The 24,265-nt window shown below is 45.2% G+C and overlaps 1 protein-coding gene across 3 annotated transcripts in view; it reads left to right on the top strand.

Annotated features, from left to right (window-relative positions):
- Nucleotides 1–22,333, top strand: part of flrt2 (fibronectin leucine rich transmembrane protein 2) — a 32,270-nt gene extending 9,937 nt beyond the window's left edge. Inside the window, exons 1-3 of one of the 3 annotated variants that reach the window (XM_048250830.1) lie at nt 14,073–14,137; nt 14,382–14,670; nt 17,295–22,333. In XM_048250830.1, the coding sequence (XP_048106787.1) occupies nt 17,757–19,751 (1,995 nt within the window). In that variant the 5' untranslated portion in view covers nt 14,073–14,137; nt 14,382–14,670; nt 17,295–17,756 and the 3' untranslated portion in view covers nt 19,752–22,333. Of the gene's footprint in view, nt 1–14,064; nt 14,138–14,381; nt 14,671–17,294 lie in introns of those variants that run through there. The other 2 variants (XM_048250833.1, XM_048250831.1) reach the window with 2 other exon arrangements.
- Nucleotides 22,334–24,265: the final 1,932 nt, after the last annotated feature.

The following is a 24,265-nucleotide window of genomic DNA, read 5'->3' as shown; positions in this document are numbered from 1 at the left end:
TTTCCAGTTGTACCTCAGTAGCAAATCGCATGCCACACAGATTTCTCTGCAACTGCTGAGCTTGAGTCATTATTGCCAAAGAAAATCCCCGGAGAAAATGTGACATGAGCTGTAGTTTTGTTTGCTGTCCATTCCCCTCATTATTCGTTTTAAAACCGCATTGTGGCTGGACTTCATTTTACACCTCTATTCGTATATGGCATCGATACAGTGGCATTTTAGAGTGACAGTGATTAGCTTGTAATGGGTTTGTTTGTGTGTGTGTGTTTGCTTACTGTACCCATATGCTTAACTGCCTACATACTTCCTTCTGAATCAATCCTCTCAAAGTGAAAATCAGTGAATATTTTTCTAAGGTATTTATGAAGAGGATTTAGTCGGTGAGATCATCTATGGAGTTAGGAGCAATTAGTCAGCCTGTCAGATTGTGAGTCTCCCATTTTTCATGCACTCCCTGAGAAGCTTGAACGGTTCCATGTGATGCATTAAATTAAAACCTGCATGCTTAGAAAAAGGTAACAAAATGTTCAAAATTAGGGTGACAGACTCAAATATGAGATAATACATGTGCTTTTTGTAACCTGTAAGGTGAGTGCATTTCTGTGTGTGTGTGTGTGTGTGTGTGTGTGTGTGTGTGTGTGTCTGTGTGTGTGAGTGAGTGTTTGTATTGTGTTATTGTGTCATTTTTGCTTTCACCTTTGCTGGTCTTTTAAGCCAGACAGAACACCCACATGGATTAGTAAATGTGACCCAGTGGAAATGTCATGTGTCTGTGTGCTGTGTGCTGTGTGCTGTGTGTGTGTGTGTGTGTGTGTGTGTGTGTGTGTGTGTGTGTGTGTGTGTGTGTGTGTGTCGCGCGCGTGTGTGTCAGTCTATGTGTGTGAGACAGAGTGAGTGTTTGTGTGCATAAGAGTGTGAGAAAGACAGTTCCAGAAAGAAAACAGAACTGCATCTAGCCCCATCCACTTCCCCTTCCACTGAAAGCTCCCCATTCCTTCCATGAGTTGCATTTAAGTTTCAGCAACGATCGATGCAGTTTGCTATAAATGGCAAACCCAGCCAGGCATGTCGTGTGGTTCACTTAACATGGAAGAATCTTCTGCACGCTTACCCAATGAGACACGAGCGCGTCTGCTACATTTGCCAGTCTCCGTGCACATACGGTGCAGCCACTCATGTTTACGTGATTTAATTACCTTGAGGGAAGCTTCTGAGTTCAGACCATTAACGGAACTCGCAGAGGAACTTTGGCTAATTGTTGATGCACAGCTGTAGACATCCCATCGGTTGAAGTTAGGATCCTCGATGAAAGGTATAAACATATCACCCGCAAGGCGACCAAAATTGTGAGTGATGCAAGTCACCCCGCTCACAATCTGTTTGATCTACTGCCCTCTGGGAAGAGGTACAGAAGCCTGCGCTCCCGCACTACCAGACTCACCAACAGCTTCATACACCAAGCTGTAAGGATGCTGAACTCTCTCCTCCTCTCCCCTCCACCCTCAGCTACATAACATCCTGGACATTGGACCCACAATGGTCAGCCTCTGCACTACTCCACTTGCACACTTGTACACTTGTACACTTTTATAACTTGTTGTTGTTGTCCTGAAAACACAACACTTCTGCTGCTCTTACATAACTTGTAACCACTATGCCACTTTCTTTCTTACTTAGGTCAAACAGAACTACCCAAGCCTTTTATTGGCCTTTGACTTTGCACTAGTATTTTATTGACTGTCTATGCACAATTTCAACCAAATTTTGCTGCTCTTATTTTTTCATTATTATATGTGCCCTCTTATTTACTTATTTATTTACTTACTTTTTGTTTACTTGAATGTTATGTTTGTCTGTGGACTTAAATTGGTAAAATATGTCTTGTCTTCACCGTGGATAAAGGAGAAACGTAATTTCGATCTCTTTGTATGTCTGGAACATGTGAAGAAATTGACAATAAAGCTGACTTTGACTTTGACTTTGATATTGGTTCAAATGACTTATCTAATGCTTGTTGCATGATTTATGAACTGAGGAAGAGTGAGAGGGCAAAGAAAGGCAAACAGAAAGAAGGAAGGAATAAAAGAAAGAAAAAGAAAGAAAGAAAGAAAGAAAGAAAGAAAGAAAGAAAGAAAGAAAGACAAAGAGGATGCAAAGGCTGAAGGTTGCAAGAGACAAGACAGGGCACTGATTAATGAAAGGTGTAACTCTTCTTTCACTGAAAGTATCCCATCATTTGAAGAATGAAGCCATTACAAAATGCTTCTTGTGTTCTTTTAAATGTTATAACAAACTTAATCGATGGCATTGGCTGATTGATGGGATGTTGGTCCCGCACACTGGGAGGAATCCAGACCCCATAGATCAGTTTACAAGTTTACTGTGAGGAAATTACTGCCGGAGGGACAGGGCGCACTATTTCTCTTGAGTGGTCACAAGCACAACCCTTTTCGCATACCACTTAAGTCCACATAAGCCAAGATGCCAATCTGAGGTAATTGTCTGTCACGCTGAAAAACTCTGGCCTTCTCTCTTTCTTCCTCCCGCTGTCTCTCTCTCTCGATCGCTCTCTCTCTCTCCCTATGTATCTCTCTCTCTCTCCCTATGTATCTCTCTCTCTCTTTCCCTATGTATCCTTCTCTCTTTCTCTCTCTGTCTCCCTATGTATCTCTCTCTCTTTCTCTCTCTCCCTCCCTATGTATCTCTCTTTCTTTCTCTCTCCCATGTGTCTCTCTCTCTCTCTCTTCCTATGTATCTCTTTCTCTCTCTCCCTATGTATCTCTCTCTCTTTCTCTTTCTCTCTCTCCCTATGTATCTCTCTCTCTCTCTCTCTCTCATGCAACATGGTGGGTGGGTAGGTGGTCTGACGTAGGAGTTCAACGTGTGGGAACGTTTTCATGGCAACCTGGCATAGCTGTTGCCATTGACTGATTAAAGGAGCACAAGGACAGCTGGCTGATTGAAAGGTCTCTCTGAAAGCCCCCCACACACACACACACACACACACATACACACAACACACACTCTCACATACACACACACACACACACACACACACACACACACACACACACACACACACACACACACACACACACACACACACACACACAACCCTCCATGGGTCATACTGTCTCCCTCTGCTTCACACTGTCTGTCATGCTGGATCCAAGTCCTAGCCAGTCACCTCCAACATGAGAAGCGTTCTGTACGTGTTAGCCAGAGGAATAATGGAGCACTTGGCCTCTCGGCTGTCTTTTGGAAGGGGGCTGGTGGAGGTGGTGGTGGTGGAGAAATGTTTGGCTATGTAGTACTGGAAAAATGGCTGTGCTGACAAGAGTGAAGAGCTATAATTGCATGCAAGAGGAAGTGTGTGTGTGTGTGTGTGTGTGTGTGTGTGTGTGTGTGTGTGTGTGTGTGTGTGACAGAGAGAGAGAGAGAGAGAGAGAGCGTGAGTTACCTGACACTAGCCTGTTTGTAATTAAACGCTGTCAAAAGGAGGCCCGTTTGCTGGAGGACCCTGTTGAGAGATTAGCCGGCTGAACCGGGCACTGGATTGTTTTCCCTGCCTCAACCCCACTAACCGACTGGCCAAGACAAACCATGATGAGGGAACTGACAGGTTCCTCCTCCCCTCCCCTCCCCATCCCTCTGTCCCGCTACCCCTCACACACACACACACACACACACACACACACACACACCGACCACACACACACACACACACACACACACCGACCTTACACACACACACACACACACACACACACACACCGACCTTACACACACACACACACACAGACACACACACACACACACACACACACACACACACACACACACACACACACACACACACACACACAAGAGTAACAACAATGGCTCTGGACTCAAGTCCCTTAGCATGTTGTGGTCATCACTAAAGGGGGTTTGAGCTGATGCTAGCACCTCCAGATGCCTAATGGGTTGTGTATGTGTCTGTGTGTGTCTGTGTGTGTGTGTGTGTGTGTGTGTGTGTGTGTGTGTGTGTGTGTGTGTGTGTGTGTGTGTATGTGTGTGTTGTATTGTGTCATTGTGCCATTTTTGCTTTCACCTTTGCTGGTTTTTCAAGCCAGACAGAACTCCCACATGGATTAGTAAATGTGTGTGTGTCTTCATATGTGTGTGTTTAAGTATTGTGTGTGTGTACATGTGTGTTTGGGTAACAGAGAGTGTGAATGTATCTGTCAGTGTGTGTGTGTGTGTGTGTGTATGAGGGTTTTCATATGTAGGCTATAGTATTTACAGTATGTTTGTGTGTAAGAGAGAGACATAGACTGTGATGTGCATGCGTATGTGTTTGTTAATGTGTGTGTGTGTGTATGTCTGTGTTTGTGTGTCTATGTGTGTGTGTACAGACAAAACGTGTATGTGTGTGTGTAACAGAAAGTGTGTGTCTGTGTGTGTGTGTGTACTGTGTACAGACAAAATAAAGGGCCCCATTGAGAAGAACAAGTTCTTCTTGTTAACCTATATGGTTGATGTGTTGATGACGGGACCGGGGCCAAGCAGCGTTGCCTGAGGTATTAGTTGTGCTGTGGAACTCACCGGGACAGTTAGCATGGCTAATGTCTGATCATGCACACAGTCAACACGGCACACACATGTTAGTACTCTTCAGTGTCATCGAACGAGCCAGGGACGCAGAGCCATGTTTGATCTTGCCCCTTTTCTCTCTCTCTCTCTCTCTCTCTCTCTTTCTCTCTTTCTCTCTTTGGAGCGCTGTAACTGCTTTCTCTAGAGTTTTGTTAAAACACTTCCATCTGCCTGTTTTTTTTTTAAAACCGTCCGGTGTACAGTTCAGCTTTAGAGACATTCCACCAGTCTCTCGGCGGACATGCGATACTCTCACAAAGAAATTATACCCATGAGAATTCCCTGCACGCACCAGTTTGCCCTAACAGGGTTAAGCAACAAGGGGGAAATGTTTCGCATTCTTTGTGCAAGTGTTGATGAGCCTGTTTATTTCCCAAGGACAGGTGGATTTGAGTTTCTGTTTAATTTATTTTTTTTCTCCCTGCTTGAATAGCAGGCCTCAGTGGCAAACGGGAGACAAGAGGAAGGGATTTCTGGGAGAGCACAAAGGAGCTCTCTGTTTTAAAATCTCTCCAACATGAACTTGTACTTGCTGTCCCTCACCCCCCTCCACAATGCCCCCCCCACCACCACCACCACACAAACACACACACACACACACATGCCCTGTGAGTGAAAGTCTTGTAGCAAACAGTGCTTTGGCTGCCGAGCGATCAGACTAAGTCCACACGAGAAACCACACAATTAATTTGAGCAACGGCAGTCACAATGACAGACGCTCTGTGGCGGTTTGTGTGGGAAGAAACAGACAGCATTCTCTAGCATTCTCACAAGGTGCTGTGTAAACAATGAATGGGCAAAACCGGTTCTGTCTGTGTTGTCTGTCCCTTTGTGGTCAAATGGTGTGCTGGACCAGTCATAGCATATGACATGACACATTCTGACACAGATAGGCTCATCAAGAGAAGATCCTGCTTGATGTAATGTGCATATGTAATGTAATGTTTACACAGTGAGACAGAAACATTTTCATCATGTTGCATGTTATGCGGTCCTATCAGCAGTGAAGACGTCCTCTGAAGTTTAAAAGCAGCCTTGTGCTTAAGAGTTTTTCCGATGAAGCAACACCCTTTGTTGTAAATAATATCAATGATTTGAATGCCAGACCATTCATCGTCTGTCTAGTTCAACTGTTGTTTTATGTCAGAAGCCCTGGCTGAAATACGATCTGTCTGACGATATACAGCATCAATGGAAAAATGCCCCAGCATAATGAATAGTGTAATCTATTGTTTTAAGGCCTTGAGTTTCAAAGAAAATTACTTGCGACAAAACCATGTGATCAGCCCCCCCAGTTTTTTTTTTGTCCAAGTTCGGAAATGGAAATGATGAAATGGTCGCTATATGCGAACCGCAACAGTGTACATATCAGGACCAATGAATCTAGCAAAAGCATATGTGACCGAGCAATCAGAGCTCATGCCAAAATAATGAGCGCCGTTGATCTGACAGAAGATACAGGGGGAGGCGAGTGGAGAGTGGGTGGTGGGGAGGGGGGGACTGGAGGCAAATGTGCAGTGAGCCCTTGCGCGATCGGCAGTGCGAGCCAATGTCTCTCTCAAGTCATCTGCCAGCTTGGGTGAGATTCAGATGAAGCAATCCCACGCGGCGAATCATCGCAAATCAAATCCTGTTGGACCGCACCTCCATTGGATGGCGCATGTCGTGTCTCGCAGGGAAAAATCACTGTCATCGGCAGGGGAGAGTGTCTACAGGGTGGTGCAGGGTTGTAAGAACACAACGCTACAAAGTACAGAAACATGGGTGCAGTTCAGGGGATATTAAAGAGTTATTACAGCCTTAGGTTTGAATTATGGAGGAGCTCTGTTTCCTTCTGTTTTATTTTGTTAAAATATACAGCTGCCTCCACATCTGGCTGAATGTGAAAATGGACCTCTAATGGCAGAATGAGAAGCCATAGCTTTTCAGTCTCACCATATATTAGGTGTATACAGTACTGTCTGATCTCTTCAGGCATCCATCTTTACTCATCCCATCTATCCCCTATGCAATATGACACATAAGCATCTATAGTATGTACTCTAATGGAACAGATTCAAGATCTCATTGCTAATTCTTCCTGCTTCAGAGTGTGTGTCACCCAAGGGGGTAGCTAAGCATTTGATGTACACATTTGTTTTTCTCTTTTGCATATCTCATCTGTCCCTTCTGCTACACAGCACAGGAGCTTCTGTGGGCTAAGCACCGATGGTACAGATCCAAGGCCTCGGCTCTAATGCTGGCTGTCTCGCGGCCTGCCGGGAAGAGTTTGTGTGACTAATGAACGGAGAGGCAAGGCTGTGAACCCGTGATCTCTTAATCCTGTGGCAATGGCAGGTACTGGACAGATGTGCCGGCATTCTCTGCACACCCCCCACACCCCCCACACCCCCGTCCCCCTCGCCCCCCTCCCTCAGAACACTGTAATTAATCGGACCCACCACGCACTGACCTGTGAGCAAGGGTGGTGGTGGTGGAAGGGGAGGGGTGTGAGAGCTTGAGAAATGGAGAGGGCGAAAAAGAAAGAATAGCATGAATTATACAAAAGGCTCTGGCCATGGGCTGACCTTGAGTCCTATTCTTTCATTTTTTTTTTGTTTCTGTAGGAAGGGTGAGTTGGTGGGTGAGGAGGTGGGTAGGTGTGTTGGCAGAAATGGTGTACTATCATAAAGCCGGTTCCTGACAGAAAATAGGTAATTTTTGGCCTCACCCTGTGAGTCTGAGTGGAGGGATATTAGCCATATGTGATTCATTTGCAGCGCTATGCTTCAATTAATCTGGGCAGGGCGGCAGGCGCGAGCTTTCGGCCCTGTGCCACCTGAAAAAGAAAAAGAGGAGAGAGAGAGAGAGAGAGAGAAAGGAAGAGGGATGGAGAGAGTGCAGGAGGGAGGGAGAAAGAGAGAGAGAGGGAGGAGAAGAGATAAGAAAAGAGAGTGATGGTCAAAGACACTGGGCTTCAGAGGTAGAAGAGGCCAAAGCGATCTCTCTGATCAATAGACTTTTACACCATCGCTCACCGCATGCCTACTCTCTCTCTCTCTCTGTCTTACTCCCTCTTTCACTCTCTCTCATCATTTCTCCCTCTCATCATTTCTTGCTCTTTTCTACTCTCTCTTACTCTCTGTGGAGGAAAAACTCGGGCGAAACACAAACCCTGCAACATCCCAAGCATTCTGAAAGAAGCCAAGATATCTGTCTCACAGCCACTCACGGGTAATGCTGTGATTGTGATTTCCCTGATGAGTCTTTAGCGCCAGCCTTGTTTTTCAAACTCTCTGTGCGTGCGTGCGTGCGCGTGTGCGTGTGTGTGTGTGTGTGTGTGGACTATCTGTGGCAGTCTATGGAAGTTGAGATGGGCGAAATAGTAAATGCTAAACCACACTGACCAGATGGAACTGCAGATTGTAATATTGGGGTTATTGCCTGAGAGAAGCCATATGGGGGAAAAATGTGATTTGCAGATCGCTCTTACATTTCTTATTGGAGTGGGGGAGATAGTGACGCCTGATAAAAAAAAAGAAAGACAGAAAGAAAAGGAAGAAAGTTAGTAAGTAAAAAAAACTTGGAGAGTTGCTTTATAGCGCAATGCTAACTTAATTATCAGGAGAAATCGGATCAGGAGGAAACAAGATAAAGCCAAAGTAACAAGAGCATTAAATTAGCCATAGCCGTGGGTACCGATTAGTATGTATGGCTGAGGTAAAAAGCAACACTACTAAGAATAAAATAGAAATTAAATAAGTAATCTCCTCATTTGTAAAACCTACATATCTTTATTGAGTCAGTAATATTTGGAATATGACATGGATTCTACTGTACTTTTTTTACCCAGAGGTAGCAGAAAGTTGATATTGAAATGAGTGTCCCTCTCTGGTAGAGTAGGTTAACTGGTGCCATGTTAAAGCAATTGTGGGAGAACACTGTACAGAATGTATGTTAAAAGAAACCAGCTGGATGGTTCCAAGATTACAGATACTCAAGGAACAGACACTCTGAGAAAGTGCTTAATCCTCTGGAGCTTTTGGTATGAAAACTACAACCTAGTGCACTGTCCAAGCATTTGGGAATTTCACATGACAGCGCTAATCCGTTCACACCAGCAAAAAGGCGTCCACACACACACACATTCTGGATTCAAATTAGAGCCGGCAAGACAAGCTTAACAAGGAGGCTTGATGGCGACGCAACAAGGCTCTGTGTATAATTTAGTCTATGTTAGGTTTATGTATTCAGAGATTCTGGCCATACAAATGATCAAACTTCTTAAATAGATGCAACAGCTTTGTGTTAATTTTCCTAAACCCTGGCGCGCACCATTTTGCCTTACCACGCATCAATGAAGCAGATGTTGATTTTAAAGTGGTGGGTTGACATGCCATTGATAGGATTAATTAATGATCCATAAACTTAGCTGTGGCGCTTGGCACAGCATGCTGTTACTACACTATGCTGCTGAAAAATCTGAGGAGCCAGCAGTGAGTACCAGCCTTGTATATTATGCTCAAAGGTAATTTATTCTGCATAATATACGGAGGGGCCCTACATACTTGACACCTTAAGCCAAGTCCCCCCCCCCCCCCCCAATTCATCAATTGCATTTTAATGTTAAATAACAAATATAACAATGTAAAGTCTTTCGTGGCATGGCTAATTATTTTTACTAATGCAGTATTTATAGGCATTAATAATTCATGCCTTTGCCTACACAATGTTACCCGCAGTAGGATTCACAGAAATTAAATTCTTTCAGATGTCAAAGGATGAATATGTTAAAGTTGATTCATGGGGCCAAGGTCAAATTAAAAGTGGCTTTGTGCGATTTCAAAGATGTAGGGGACGTTTTTGATAACAGGCTTGGTGATACAATAAATCTATTCAAAACAAAGGTAGCAAGAGAGAGGAGTCCAATAATTGTATACCTCTACTCACAGGGGACAGCAGCTAGAGAATGATCTTTTTTTGCTGTATAGAGGAAGCGGTAGGACAATTTAGGGTGTGTCTGTGTGTGTGTGTGTGTGTGTGTGTGAGAAAGTGATCCGAGAGAGAGAGAGAGTAAGAGAGAGCGAGGAAGAAAGCATCCGTATGTGTGAGAGGGAGATAGAGTGTGTGTCTGTGTGTGTGTGTGTGTGTGTGTGTGTGTGTGTGTGTGTGTGTGTGTGTGTGTGTGTGTGTGTGTGTGTGTGTGTGTGTGTGTGTGTGTCACTGTAGCGGGCAAGAGGGGGAGGTGGGTGACTGCTCACCTGTGATGAGTATTGAGTGCTGCAGTTTCTGCAACACCTTCCATAATCATCACAGCTAATTGGCCTTTAATGAAAGCAAGAACGCGGCCTCGTTGCCCACCTCTGATGTCAGCACCTCAGCAGTCCGAGCCGTGGCGCCGGGTCACGTGGAGATTGTCCGCCCAGGCGCCGGCCGTCTCCCTCCATCTGAGCCGCGGATTTGGCACTGCGACCGCGTGCCGAGTTGGCTAGTGAGTCAGGGTTTTGCTGTTCTCAGAGAGCGGCTGGTCAACTCGCAGCCCGGACACAGGGATGGATTACTGCACGGGCCTACCGGGCCCAGGCCCAGGGGCCCAAGGGGTCAGGGGACCCTGAAGCCCAAGCCTTTGCATGGAATCATTGCCTCAATATCAACAAATCAGGATGGAGGCTATGAATCTGATTGAATTAAGTATTGGCCATCCCCAAAATGCACCAGAATACAGGAAATCACATCAAACAAATTAAAAAAAATTTGGGGGAGGACCCCCAAACCCCCCCTCCCACATATACTGTACGACAATAAGTGGGGGGCCCTTAATACATCTGGGCCCAGGGGCCCGAAAGTTCATAATCCGCCCATACCCGGACCTGGGCCTGAGGTGAGCCAGAACCAGACCCTGACTCAGCTGCTGGGTGGGTAGCCACCCCGGGGAAGCCCAAGAGACACACACACAAATGTACACACACACACACACACACGTGTACACACACACCCCAGCCCCAGACTAAGACTTCCTCTCTGCTCAGCCCGAGGAGGGGAGGTGGAGGAGGTGGGGTGACGGCTGTGGGTGGGTGGGTGTGTGGGGGGTCGAAATTCACAGCAGATGTGACTTCAAACGCAAGAAATGCCTGGAGGATTGGAGACTGGATAAGGCCCATCCTCTGAGTGACTCTCTGACCCCTCTCTCCTCATCCTCCCTTCTGTCCCTCTCTCTCTCTCTCTCTCTCTCTCTCTCTCTCTCTCTCTCTTCCTCTCCAGCCACAGAAAAACAAGGCCTCATTTGTTGTCACTCACTGTTTTTACAGCTTGACGGACGAACAAGGCGGCATCCATTGCCGGCCGAACATTTATTTTCATCCATAACTCAAGCACTACATGAGTGGAGAGCGGTTCTAATTAAATGACCAGGAGACCAATATAATGTGGCCTCTCAGCTACAGTTTAAAACACCGGTTTATTGTTTTAGTGTAAACCACAAGGTGCCCCGGATTATGTATTTTATGAGCCTTAATGGACAAGTGTTTAACACCCTGAGTGGATGTGTTGATGGTGTGTGTTGTTAGTGTCAGGAAAGACCAGAGATGCCACCAGAAACCACCTTGACTGTTTTTTTCCCTCCTTTCTAAAATGTCTGCTATGGGGGTCTATTGTAACAAACAATATGACAATAACATGGATTTGTTTGAAACCTGCTGAATGGAAAAATATGGTGCAAACGAGGTCAGATAAGATAAGATAAGATCCACACAAGCCACACTGTAACAATTTAGAGCTCTCATCCTCGCACACAGACCGTTTTAAATATCTTAACTGAAACGTCAATGATTTAAGGTTTTTGAAGAGGATCGGGCCAAGTGATTAAAGTGGTGTTTTTCTTGGCAGACCACGGCTAATGATTGAACTATATGCGATTTTCCAGTGGTCTGATCTAATCAAGTGAAGAATGAATGCTAAACTTATCATCATCCTCATCATCATCACATATTTCATCTCTATGGTCCATCACAGTGGTAGTCTTAGTGGAGGCTTCAAACGCCACACCAAGAGAGGCTTTGCAGTCGGGTCTTGCACATGACATGCAGATGTGGACGTGTGGACAGAGAGAGATGCGCAAAGTAATGATGTCCTCTGGGATCGACAGCTATATCTTCAGGGAGAGACACAGCAATAAAAATGATGAAGGTAGCCCTGCATTTTCCTCTTTGAACAGCCCTAATGCCACTGTGTCCCTGAGGGTGGTGTGTGTGTCTGTCTGTCTCTCTCTCTCTCTCTCTCTCTCTCTCTCTCTCTCTCTCACACACTCTGTGTGTGTGTGTGGGTGTGTGTGTGTGTGTGAGTGTGCATCTTTGTGCTTATGCTGTGCATGAATGTGAATGTGTGTGTGTGTGTGATAGCGAGTGTGTGTTGGTGGAGTGGAGGGGGGGAGGGGTAGGGGGTGCTGTTAGAGTGGACTTTAATCTGGCCTCAAGTCGTCCGTTTCCCACATTTTAACCAGGTGCCCCACCAGCCTGGTAAACATGATTCACATGGCAAATAAGGGATGGGGGATTAACTCAAGGGGTGGGAGCCATGATCAGAACAATACCTTTCTTCACAGAAAATGAATATCCTCTGCATGAGGGGTGGCTGCTCAAACCCCCGACCGAAATAAAAGGGGGAACTGTAGTAAAAAAAAAAGAGCTCTGTGTATAGTGTGGCCATAAAATCAGGGCTGACGGGCAAAAAAAGGCTTTGTGAAGCAATGAGAAAATGTTCAAATGTTGTGAAGTATTTATTTAAAGTATTACTGGTCGGCAGTTACACTTCTGACTGTTTCTCAATTCCCCATAGAGTGGGAGGGGTAAAAAGTAAAAATGGGTTATTTCCTCAGCATATTTCATGTGTCCAATATATAATTCATAGTGTGTATGGCAGCTGGATTTATGTAGAAATTAAATTTTGTGGACTGGGGAGGACGAAGCAGTCAATCGTTGGTATTTGGCACATAAAATTAAACATGAAAGGCACAGAGAAAGTCACAAAAACGGCTCTGAGAAAGTTGATACCATGGAGCACAGTATAAGTACAGGCTTGAGTGAGGACGGCTAGAGAGACTTTACTCGTGTGACCCCTGTCCAATTTGTTTACCGCCGGGCAGCAGGGTAGGAAGACTGATCTGAATGCGTGGCGTTTGAAGATCTCCGCGTCCTTTTCTGTCATCCGCGGCTAATGATTGCAAATTGATCGGCCAATCACACAGGCCCGTAATCAGCGTGTGGCATTTTTTTCCGCCGCAGGCCATCCGTTAAGCCGTCCACTCGCTGTTCGTCACATGCCAACCAGATATGTGCCACCGCTGCGCGCGCATAGCTGTAATTAAAAGTGCTGAAGTAAACATTGTGCCATCCCCCGGCACGGGTTCATAACCTAGGCTACGCTGAAACAGTGGCTAAGGCAGAGACAGAGAGAGAGAAACAGAGCGGCGATGGATTCAGCTCACTGTGCATACAGCATGAAAGGTGAGCTGATAGAAAAGCCCAACAGTTCGCCCCATGAGAGCTGACAGGGTCCTGTACAAATATAATTACAATTTGGCGTACCACAGCATCAATACAAAGCGCCAGGAGAGATTTTGAGCGCAAGAGGTAACACATCATCCTGGTTTGTGCAAACGGCCAGAATGTCAGTTGCAGAAATCTTATTTGCTCTCTCTCTCTCTCTCTCTCTCTCTCTCTCTGTGTGTGTGTGTGTGTGTGTGTGCCAGTATCTGTAACCGATATCTTTAAAATACATGATTATGTGCGGATGGCCTCATCAGTGTGCAGTGCTGACACCCAATGTGCCCGTGTCTGCATAAGCAAGAGAGGAGAGAGAGATGCTGATTCAGTAGCCTATATTCCATACAGTGACTGGAACAAGTGGTGCGAAATCACTTATGTTGACATTAAATGTAGCCTCTCTGGGCGTCTCATCTCGCCGTGGTGAAGACGGAGAACGTCACAAACACGCGCAAAGGAAATAACCTACAATGTTACATGAGTGGAAAGTTTTCCCACAACAGTGTGTTATCAAGGTTGGTTGTGACGGAGAGTTAAAAAGGACAATATAATTTCGTTCAATGACTAGTATGAGAACCGTAATTCCTTTAAAAACGTGTTTGAACTGTAGGGATAAATGGCCCTAAGCTATATGCTATCAAATAATTATGCACTTGTACAATGTCGCCCTACGCCCACATCTTTCCATCAGTGTAAATCAGTGTTCACACTCAGGTTTTACAGAACTAGAATTATAGTGCCGGCCAACACCTAAAAAATAGGCTAAAATGATAAATAATCAAGGAAAATGAATCAACACAAACTCGAAAAGTCTGCGTTTACATACGCTGTAAAGTAGATGTGAGATGGGGAGGAACTACGTGTCAGTACTGCTGTTCTTGATCTCTGGCGAAGCCATTCTTTACTCAGGGTAGGAGGGACAGAGCAGGAAGAATCAAGAACCGAGAGAGCGAACGAAAGGGAACATGAGATAGAAGTGAGAGGTGAGCACTCAATAGATACTTGTCTACTCCGTCCATCGCTGTGAATATATATATATATATATCACAAATGTTTTCGCAGTGAAGTGAATTCAATTTTTATTGAAAGACTTGGATATTATCCGTCATGATTCGGGTACTTGGCAGCAGATTTGGCGAGTGCGCACGTACAGTGTCGGGATACGCGAACTGGGAAAGTCAATGTCTCGAGTTTAGTCTGCTTTCTTCTTCCTAATGCAACATTTAGGCTTTTGAAGAGGGCGCGGAGCTGAGCCGTAGGGTGAGAAACTGAGACAGCCACCGCGGCAGATTGAGAAGTGCGGACAGAGCACTCCCCGGACGGAGTCAGTATGCTGTCCGATGAAATAGCGGCTGGAGCGGAGATGGGAACTGACTCGTTGAAACTGTACTGCGTTGTTATGATGGATCATTGCATCCTAACCAATGCCATGTTTGTATGAAGGACAAAAGGGAAAAGGGGAAAGTGTTTGTTTGCGGGATATACAATGGATACGGATATCATCACTTTTACTAAGGTAGGCTACCGGAGGCGAAATGGTCGTTGGAGAGCTGCGTCTACGCTACTACCGTTGAACAGTTATAAAGGTTACAGAGATAAATGCGAACGATAACCAAAGTTTTAGTTTATACAGGCAAATATAGATACGCTCTTCATCTTCTTGTAGCAGCAAATAACTGGACTAAGCAGATGGATATATATATATATATATATATATATATATATATATATATATATATATATATATATATATATATATGTATTGTGATGGATATATATATATATATATATATATATATATATATATATATATATATATGTATATGTATTGGCTATGTATTGGATAAATATAGTGCTTCCATTAAACATGGGGTCCTTGATAGATTGGAATTGTCAAAGAATATCAAGACTGTTGGCGAAACTCACAAACGGGTATTTTTTTTTAAATATATGTTTAAATATTTCGAAGTATATTTTTTGGGATTTTCTGTCCTGTTATATCAATGCGTTACAAAGCGTTTTCTCTTCAGTGGGGAGTACCAGTCTCTACGTGTGCTCGCAATGTCAATGCACAGCACAGCGCACAATCCCTCTTTGTAAAAAATGCATTCAAATGAACCCTGCAACGGCAGCTTTTTGAGCTCACCTGGTCACCATTTCAACGCGTCAAAATGTCTTTCATAAAGTTTTAATGGCCTCTTAATACGAAATCTACTTTTAATCCAATTGTTCCGCAGTCTTGGATAATTTGCTCATTTCGGGTCAAATGCAGTCGCGCATACATCAAGTTAAATAGGTTCATTTCGTACAGTGGCAGTGGCCTCTCTCAATTTTTAGTTTGACATTGCATGAATTATTCTAACCAAACCATGCACTTTACTATTATGTCCACAAAACTGTGTGTCAAGTAACTTTGGTGTTTTCTGACCCAAAACCTGTATAAATATACCGAAGATATGATCTGTGCATGTTGTGTCTGTTTGGCACAACCCATCTTGACAGCCTTTATTCACCTGTGTTTAATGCTGGTGTTCCCAGCTGCATGCTGATATCATTGATAAAAGTCCTATGTCTTTGGCCCATGATGTAACAACTTCAGGTCTAATATTAGTAACACCTTTCAGATAGACAAATGATTGGGATTCAGTGTCAATAATTCTGGTCTACACACACTGTTTAAGCATATTACTCGGCTTTTGTGCTTTATCCAAACCAATGATGGTTTTATATAACATACTTAATGGCTGAAATAAAACTGTGGTGCAGTGGATCAATTGCACACTTAAAGACAAGCAATATATTTCAATCATCTGGGAGTGTGATGGGTAATAAACTAACAGTGAATCTCATGTCTGGCGTAATCCCATGGCCTTGTGCTCAGTCGAAAACCCCCATGCTGAGAAAAATAGCTTATATCGATCATTTATAGCAGGTGGAGGGCCTAAATTATTCTCCAATCCCATTTCATTTGACAGGCAGTGTTTGTCACACGGTGGTCTGTAGATAGCCCTCCACCCAACCTCCTACAACCACCTACCCCTTTGCCCTCTGTTTTCCTCATTTGATTTTAGCATTAGTTTGTATTATGCTCTCGGTCCATAGCATCCCAGCAGAGCAATACACTCAATACTAGTCACAGCAAAGTGCTGCTTCTGTTTCCCATAAGCAAGTGTTTGTTTGTCACTTCACTAAAAGAACCTTTTCCCCACACTTGATACTAGCCATCTTTTTCCAAGACCTTTTGCAATCTCATTTTGTGGTTCCTTAAAAGCTCATTTCCATGTTAGTGAAATGTCACAGTTTAAATGCATCGTCGCTAGCTGTTTTGTTCTCGCTGCTGCAGACTCGGTCTGCCTCTGGATAAAATGTGCTGTAATATGCTGTCTGTTGACTGGTAACTGTAATGAAAGGCCTCTTTATTATAGTTACAACGGATGTGAAGGAGCTCTCACTGATCTGAATATTTAATGTTTCCTCACAAATTTAAAAAGGGCTTATGTGAATTGTGTATTGTGTGTGTGTGTGTGTGTGTGTGTGTGTGTGTGTGTGTGTGTGTGTGTGTGTGTGTGTGTGTGTGTGTGTGTGTGTGAAACCAAAGAGACTGAACAGAATGATGTAAGGGTAGAATATTGGTTGGAATGCATGAGTTGAAAGGTGAGAAACAAAATGAGAGCCAGTGAACTTGCCTGTCTGTCTGTCTGCCTGTGTCTGTGTACGGATATGAAAAATTAAGGGCAGATGAAAGGATGAGGTTATCTGATTCAACCCCGCTCTCTCACACCGTCTCTCTGAGTGTGAATGTTTGTGCTTGTGTGTCTTTGTGTTTATGTATGTTGAAAAGTGAGTAATAGATTAAGTGTGTAAACCTGTGTGTGTGTGTGTGTGTGTGCACAGTAAAAGAGAGAAGTTCTCTGTGATAGAGTAGGAGTGAGAGAGAGAGAGAATGAGTGAAACTGAGAGAATAAGATACAACCAAGAGCCAATGTGTGTGCCAGGAAGGAGAAAGCAGATATAGAAATATAAAGCACAAAGAATTGAGCTGTTCCTGAAACGCTCGCCACCATTTGTGGAAAAAAAATGAAGGGAAAAAAAAGTGAAAATAACACTTATCTTCCTCTACTCTCTCCTTTGTTGAAACAGTGCCCTGGATCCAAATGTCACCTCCCCGGGACTCTGCCCCAGCCGGGGCCCATCCGAGTGTGACCACTGGGCCGGAGGACCGCGGCGTGCTCCCGCCGCACTGCACCCCTCGAAATTGGCCTCTGAGCGGGCCCGGGCATAATGTGATGCACCCCGCCGCCAGCAGGGCCTGATATCCGAGCAGAGCGAGCAAGCGTGGATGGAGCCAGCCGGCGGGCCATTGCCCTCTAATGAGACCCGCCGCTCCACGAGCTGAGGACCAGCCATTATAGCAGGATTATAGCCCTAGTCTTCCTGTTCTAACCCCTTGAACTGCAGCACATTAGCATAATCTAACAGAGGACTGCTTCTTCTGTGGAGTATTTCACTATCCCTCTTTTCCTTTTTTTTTACTGCGGTTTCTTCATCGTTTGGTATTTGCCTGCCTTGGCGTGTGGGCGCATTCTTTTTGTCGCTGTCATTATGGAGTTTCAGGTGGGACCATGGAATAAGGATTGGCCTTCGTTTCTTAGCTTTTGGCTGACCGTGTTGTTGAGCCTACACGTGCAGTTTTACCCGGTGGCCTCGTGTCCGGTGGAGTGCCGCTGTGACAAAACGTTTGTTTACTGCAACGAGAGGAGCCTGACCTCGGTGCCCTTGGGTGTGCAGGAGGGCTGCAAGACCCTCTACCTGCACAACAACCAGATCAACAACGCTGGCTTCCCGCTGGAGCTGCACAATGTGGCCTCGGTAGAGACGGTCGTTCTGTACGGAAACCAGCTGGACGAGTTCCCCGTCAACCTGCCGCGGAACATGCTCATGCTCCACCTGCAGGAGAACAACATCCAGACCATCTCGCGGGCGGCTCTGGCACAGCTGCCCTTCCTGGAGGAGTTGCACCTGGACGACAACTCCATCTCCACGGTGGGCGTGGAAGAGGGGGCCTTCCGCGAGGCGGTCAGCCTCAAGATGCTGTTCCTCACCAAGAACCACCTGAGCAGCGTGCCCATCGGCCTGCCCGTGGAGCTCAAGGAGCTGCGTCTGGACGAGAACCGCATCGCCGACATCCCCGAAGAGGCCTTCCAGAACGTCACCACCCTGCAGCGGCTGCTGCTCGACGGCAACCTGCTGACCGACGAGGGCATCGCCGTCGGGACCTTCCAGGAGCTGGTGAACCTCCGCGAGCTCTCGCTGGCGCGGAACTCGCTCACCGCGCCGCCGCCCATGCTCCCGGGCGTCTCGCTGGTCAAGCTCAACCTCCAGGAGAACCAGATGACCAGCATCCCGGTGACGGCGTTCGCCGGGCTGCATCGGCTCGAGCGGCTGGACATCTCCAACAACCAGCTGCAGTCCCTGCCGCAGGGGGTGTTCGACAGCCTGGTGAGCCTGCGGCAGCTCAGCGTGCGCGGCAACCTCTGGCACTGCGACTGCTCCATCAAATGGGTGATTGCGTGGCTCAAGTCCCTGCCATCCACCATTAACGTGCGCGGCTTCACGTGCCAGAGCCCGGAGAGGGTGCGTGGCATGGTGATCAGAGAGCTCACGCTGGATGCCATCCAATGCCCAGCTGGCACGGAGCTCGAGCCTTGGCCGACCCAGCCACCACCGTCCCCCTCCCAACCTCGGAGAACCACCACCATCCGTCCTGCCCCCCAGACCACCACCTCCATGTCCCCCACCTCCACCATGTTCTACCCCCCAACTCACAAGCCAACCCCCCCAGGGCCAGACATGCCAGGCCTGCCCCCCGGACCTCGTCCTCCGTACGAGGACTCCCTACAGATCTCCTTCCACATCGTCAACTCCTCCTGCATCGAGGTGAGCTGGGCGTCCTACTTCACCGTCACGGCCTACAAGGTGACGTGGGTGAAGATGGGCCAGGCGCTGATGAGCGACGTCACCCGGGAGACCACGGTCCCCGGCGACCGCCGCAAGCTCGCCCTCACCAACCTCGAGCCGCGCTCTAACTACCGCATCTGCGTCTACGTGCTGGACACCCTCAACGTCTACCGGCCGGGCGAGGACACTATCTGCTCGGAGGCTAAGACCAAGTCCTTCAGCAAGGCCACGGAGACGGAGCCCGCGGCACAGCAGGACGGCAGCTCCACCCTGCTGCTGGCCGGCATCATCGGCGGCGCCGTCCTCGTCGTCCTGGTGACGCTGCTGAGCCTCTTCTGCTGGCACATGCACAAGAAAAGCCGGACGGCGTCGTCCAAGTGGAAATACAACCGCGGCCGGAGAAAAGATGACTACTGTGAGGCAGGGACCAAAAAGGATAATTCCATCCTGGAGATGACTGAAACCAGCTTTCAGATAGTGTCCTTGAACAATGAACAGCTTTTAAAGGGAGACTTCCGGATCCAGCCCATCTACACGCCTAATGGGGGCATCGGCTTCCGAGATTGTCACCTCAGTAACAACAGCATAGCATACTGCAAGAGCAGCAACGTTCCCAGCATGGAATTCTGCCACACGTGATGATTATCAGTGGGATGCTACAACTGTTTGTTTAAAAAAAAATGTGTAGTAAAATATACTGTACAATATATATTTCCAAGTTCAGTCTACAATGTAATTTATACTGTGGACAATTATGTGGAATTCTGCTATCTTTTTTATTCTTAGTAAAATGAAACTACAAATGATTTTCTAACTAGAGGGGATGGACATGGTTTTGGCTCTCACGGACAGTACAGATGAATTGTACAATCATGGTGTGCTGGCTTCTCCACTCAAGAAATCCTGTCGGGCTGGTCTCTCCTTGGGCGCTAGGAGAGCTTGGATACTTTGCTAACCACAGAAGCAAAAATATGCCCTCTGTGCTAAAACACAGCCACCCCTTCACAGAACGGTAGTTAAGATAACACAGTGGTTGCGAAACACAAACAACCCTGATTAGCCTACCATGGAAAATAAGACCTGGTGTTAGTTTTTTCCCTCTTCTCCTTAAAAGAATTGAAAAGTGCACTTTCCTAAAGCGTCGGACAAAAGTGTTTCTGTGCATGTGCGTGTGCTTGTGTGTGTGTGTGTGTGTGTCTGTGTGTGTGTGTATGGGCGCGTGTGCACATGGTTGTTCAGGAAATTAGCTTTTGTTGAAGTTACACCAGAGAGAGTGTGTGAGGGCACACTTCCCCAGCAGCCCACAGGTCTCAGAGGGGCCGAGCAAACAATGCTGAAAGCGGTAGGGAAAATGCCAGAGGTGTTTGTTACCTCGGCCGTCTGTTTATTCAGCCATGTGTTTTCCTATGTGTTTGAACATCTGCCACCAGGGGGCAGCACGCCTCAGCCCATACAGAGGACAGCCAAGGAGGCAGATAGTTAGTATCCAATCCCTTCTTCTCCTGATGCAAGGGAACCTGCTACTCTCTGCCATGCTCTTTCATACTCACATTCGTACTCGCTGCACGTTACTACTCCTCGTCAAGAGTAATTCTAAGAGTATGACACACTGCTTAGAGGTCATTTATGATGTGAAATCATTTAAAACTAGTAGTGCACTACACGTGTTGGTTAATTGTTAAACCAATTGATTTCCGCTACTATTATCTCCAAGGCTGGTGTGGTTGGCCATACAAATCAATCTGACAGAAGGCCCACACATACCTACATTTTATGGATTCCCCTACTTTTATGCTTCACTCATCATAATTATTTTCAGAACATTAAGTAATTAGGTCATTTTTTTTTGGAGCTGTCTTGTCTCTCTTTTTTCCCTTCCAATGGGAGTTAATGAAGAGTTTTGAAGAGATACGCTGTGAAGCACGCACCATCTTTGAGTTGGTCTACGTTTCATGGTTATTAAGACAGCTTTTTCAATGACTCATCAGGTCAGATTGACAGTGAAATGGAAACTGACTACAAATGTTGCTTTACAATAGAGCACCCTGGCACAGGTTCGCAGCTCTCTCGTTTGAAAGTGGTTTAGACCCCCGCATGAGGGCAATTAAAATGGAGGCTGTTCATAGTTAAAAGTGCACACTGACAAAGAAAAACCTTTATTATACACGGTTGCTCACAGATTTTATTTGCTTTGACAAGACTTTCTTTCCTCGTAGGGCCTAGTTCAAAGACCTGCCCCCCACCCCTTACACACACACACACACACACTCGCTTCCTTTCACATGCCCACACAGTCATGCACAGGCTACAATTCCCAGCCCCCTCCTGCTCTTCATAATCCTTCATCCAAAAAAGGGAAAAAAATATGCAGACGTTATTTTCACTTGGCAGACGAATCACAAGCTGAGAGAAAGTAAGACCAATCGACAAAGTTAACCCTTTCTGCGACTGTCAAGGCATGCCTCTTTACACATTAGACCGAGGAAAGTGCAAGCCTTCTCTCACAGCTTTGATTTCTGTGATAGCAATATTCATGTGCATTATTATGCTTTAATCAAACACTTGACTTTTCAACGTAAAGGCATTGTGTCAGACTGCCCACAGAAAGGTAGACTAGTAAGTCCACTATAGGCCAGTGTTAACGCACCTGGAGTGTTGCTGTATAATCTTCACTGATGTTCAGGATTTTCAAATAACTGTTGGTATCTATTTTTAATTGCAAAGTTCATGCCAGGTAAAAGAAAGGGCCAAATGCACTTCTGTGGTCATCAAAGTGTTTCCATTTTGTTCTGTTATCTCTCCCGGACATACAGTATATCGCAAGCTATTTTAGATGAGCTCAGCCCAGACTAGCTGTTCATCTGCCTGGACTCTGTGCAAACGCGCACCGCAGCCTCTGGATGAAAAGGCTTTTAAAACCCTTAAAGGTGTAGGTTTTTGAACGTTCTAAGTTCCGCAACAATTGAAGGTTCTAAAATTCTATGTTGAATTCAATGAACCCAGATATTCTTTAGAACATTCATTTCTCAACATTCTCGTCACACCAGTGTGACGGTACTCTTTTAAGGCTTTTAACTGATATGTACTTCATTAACAATTCATCGGCCTGCCTCATACTCTCTGACAAAAGTACCTGTGCAGAGTGTGAAATCCTCTGCTGCTGTTTCTGCTCAGAAAGGGGACATGTATTGAAATAAAATCCTCACATTATTCATCTGTAATGGACACCATTCTTTTGTGCGTCGAATTTTCAGACGTATTTGGACTGCTAAGCTGAGTTGTTTAGCAGAAAGGGGTGGAAATTGATTGTGCACACAAATATTTTTTTCTTTCTTGGTCCAGTTTCAAACAGGGGTGAATAATGTATTTTTTTTTGGGGGGTGAAAGAATGTTTTCCTTGTAAAAGGTGAGCAAGGGTGTTCATTGCCTTACCTTTTCTACAAAGCAGTATTTACAACTGTGGTTATATCAAGGACTCTACATAGTATTAAGAGGCTTGAATGTTGTAGGTTAAGGGTCATCAGTGGTGGAATTATAATGTAGAAAGCACACATAGTATGTGGCAATTATGTGACAACTGCAGCAACAACAAAGGTTGTGATTACCACAATGTCTGTATCTTTCTACAAAATGAATATCCATGGTAATAAGAAGGTATGACTCATAGTATTTTCGATGGTTGCTTTGCATACTTGGCATACATTACATTATCCCATATTTTTCCATCATGAAATGAAAGTCCTTGAATGGCAAACTGGCTCACTTGGTCTTGTGTAATTTCCCCGCAGAAACGGCTATGGTTGGCTTGCTGCTGTATCAGGACTCAGAGTAATTCTCCCTAAAGCACATTGATTCAGATTGGAATAATTACGCTAAATGACTTGGGGGTCAATTGATGCAAAGTGCTAAATGGCTGGAGCTGAGAGGGCTTAAGATGGGTTACACTCTCCTCCATAATTTTTAAGTGGTAAAAAGAAGCCTTCCTGTGATAATAAATGTCTGTAATGTCTAGAATTGACCGCTGTTAATCTTATTATTATCCCACCTATTGACCTCTTCTGCAAACAAAAATCTAGGACGATATTGGGGTTCTTTTTTGCTCAATTTTTATTTATCTGTGGTGTCGTTCTTTTTGCTCTTTTTCTGCCCATTTTCCATGCAGTTCTTGTGTTGATGACTATTGACACAATTGTAATGAGAGTGAAAAGCTTCAGTACGGTAAAAAACTTGGAGGGCAAAAGTAATATTTCAAACCTAGCTGTCTTCTCCAACTCTCTCGACTGATTGTATGAAATCTATGTGAGCGATGGAGTGTACAGTAGATATCAGATTGAATATGTGTGAGTCTTTGGCGCTGCTTTTACTGTGGCTTTTCACTCTTGGAATGGTATAAATAGTATGTTTCAGTCACTGACATAAACAGTAACCAAAGTTACCCTTTTTTGTTTCCATGACAAAAAATGTTGTTGTTGTCCAATGTATGTGCCTTGAAATTAACTTACAATGTAAAGTCCTTGAAACCTTTAAATGTTTTTGCACAAAATGTAAATACAGAAATGAAACCTTTTGAAAATAAAAGAGCCATGGGATTTTATTATTTACTCTTAAAACAAGTCAGAAAATGGCCCAACAGACTTTTATTATGGATAGTGATATGTCACAGAGCAACGGAACTGGACTGTTTTAATTGGATGAAAATTACACCTGAAATGACCTCCAGAAATGAAATTTATTTTCAATTTGAGGAAGCCAGTCTTTATTATCATTTTCTATTGTTACTTTACAGACTCCTAAACTGCTCTTCCCCTGCTCTCCCTCTCTCTCTATGGTCCACCCACATGGCAGCTTGAGTTCTTCATTAACAAAGCACAGTCTATTCTCTGCCCAAAATATACAGTTTGTCATTATGAAACCAGATTTGATCACCTATCTTTAGTGGAAGGACAAGAGAGTATCAGCATTCAGCCTTGTCTCCAGATTAGAAGAATGCTCCAAACGCAGTGCTATAGATGCTTATATGCACCTGATTTTATTTGTCTATGCCTCCACCCAGCCATGCCGTCATCAGTCTACCAAGCTTTTTCCTATCCTCTATGCAACACAAACCTAGTGTGGATAAGTTCCATTCTACAAGAAGGGAAAAAAGACAGGCA

Source organism: Alosa alosa, chromosome 8, assembly GCF_017589495.1.
Source record: "Alosa alosa isolate M-15738 ecotype Scorff River chromosome 8, AALO_Geno_1.1, whole genome shotgun sequence".
Taxonomy (NCBI): Eukaryota; Metazoa; Chordata; class Actinopteri; order Clupeiformes; family Clupeidae; genus Alosa; species Alosa alosa.
This window is presented reverse-complemented; position numbering and strand designations above follow the sequence as displayed.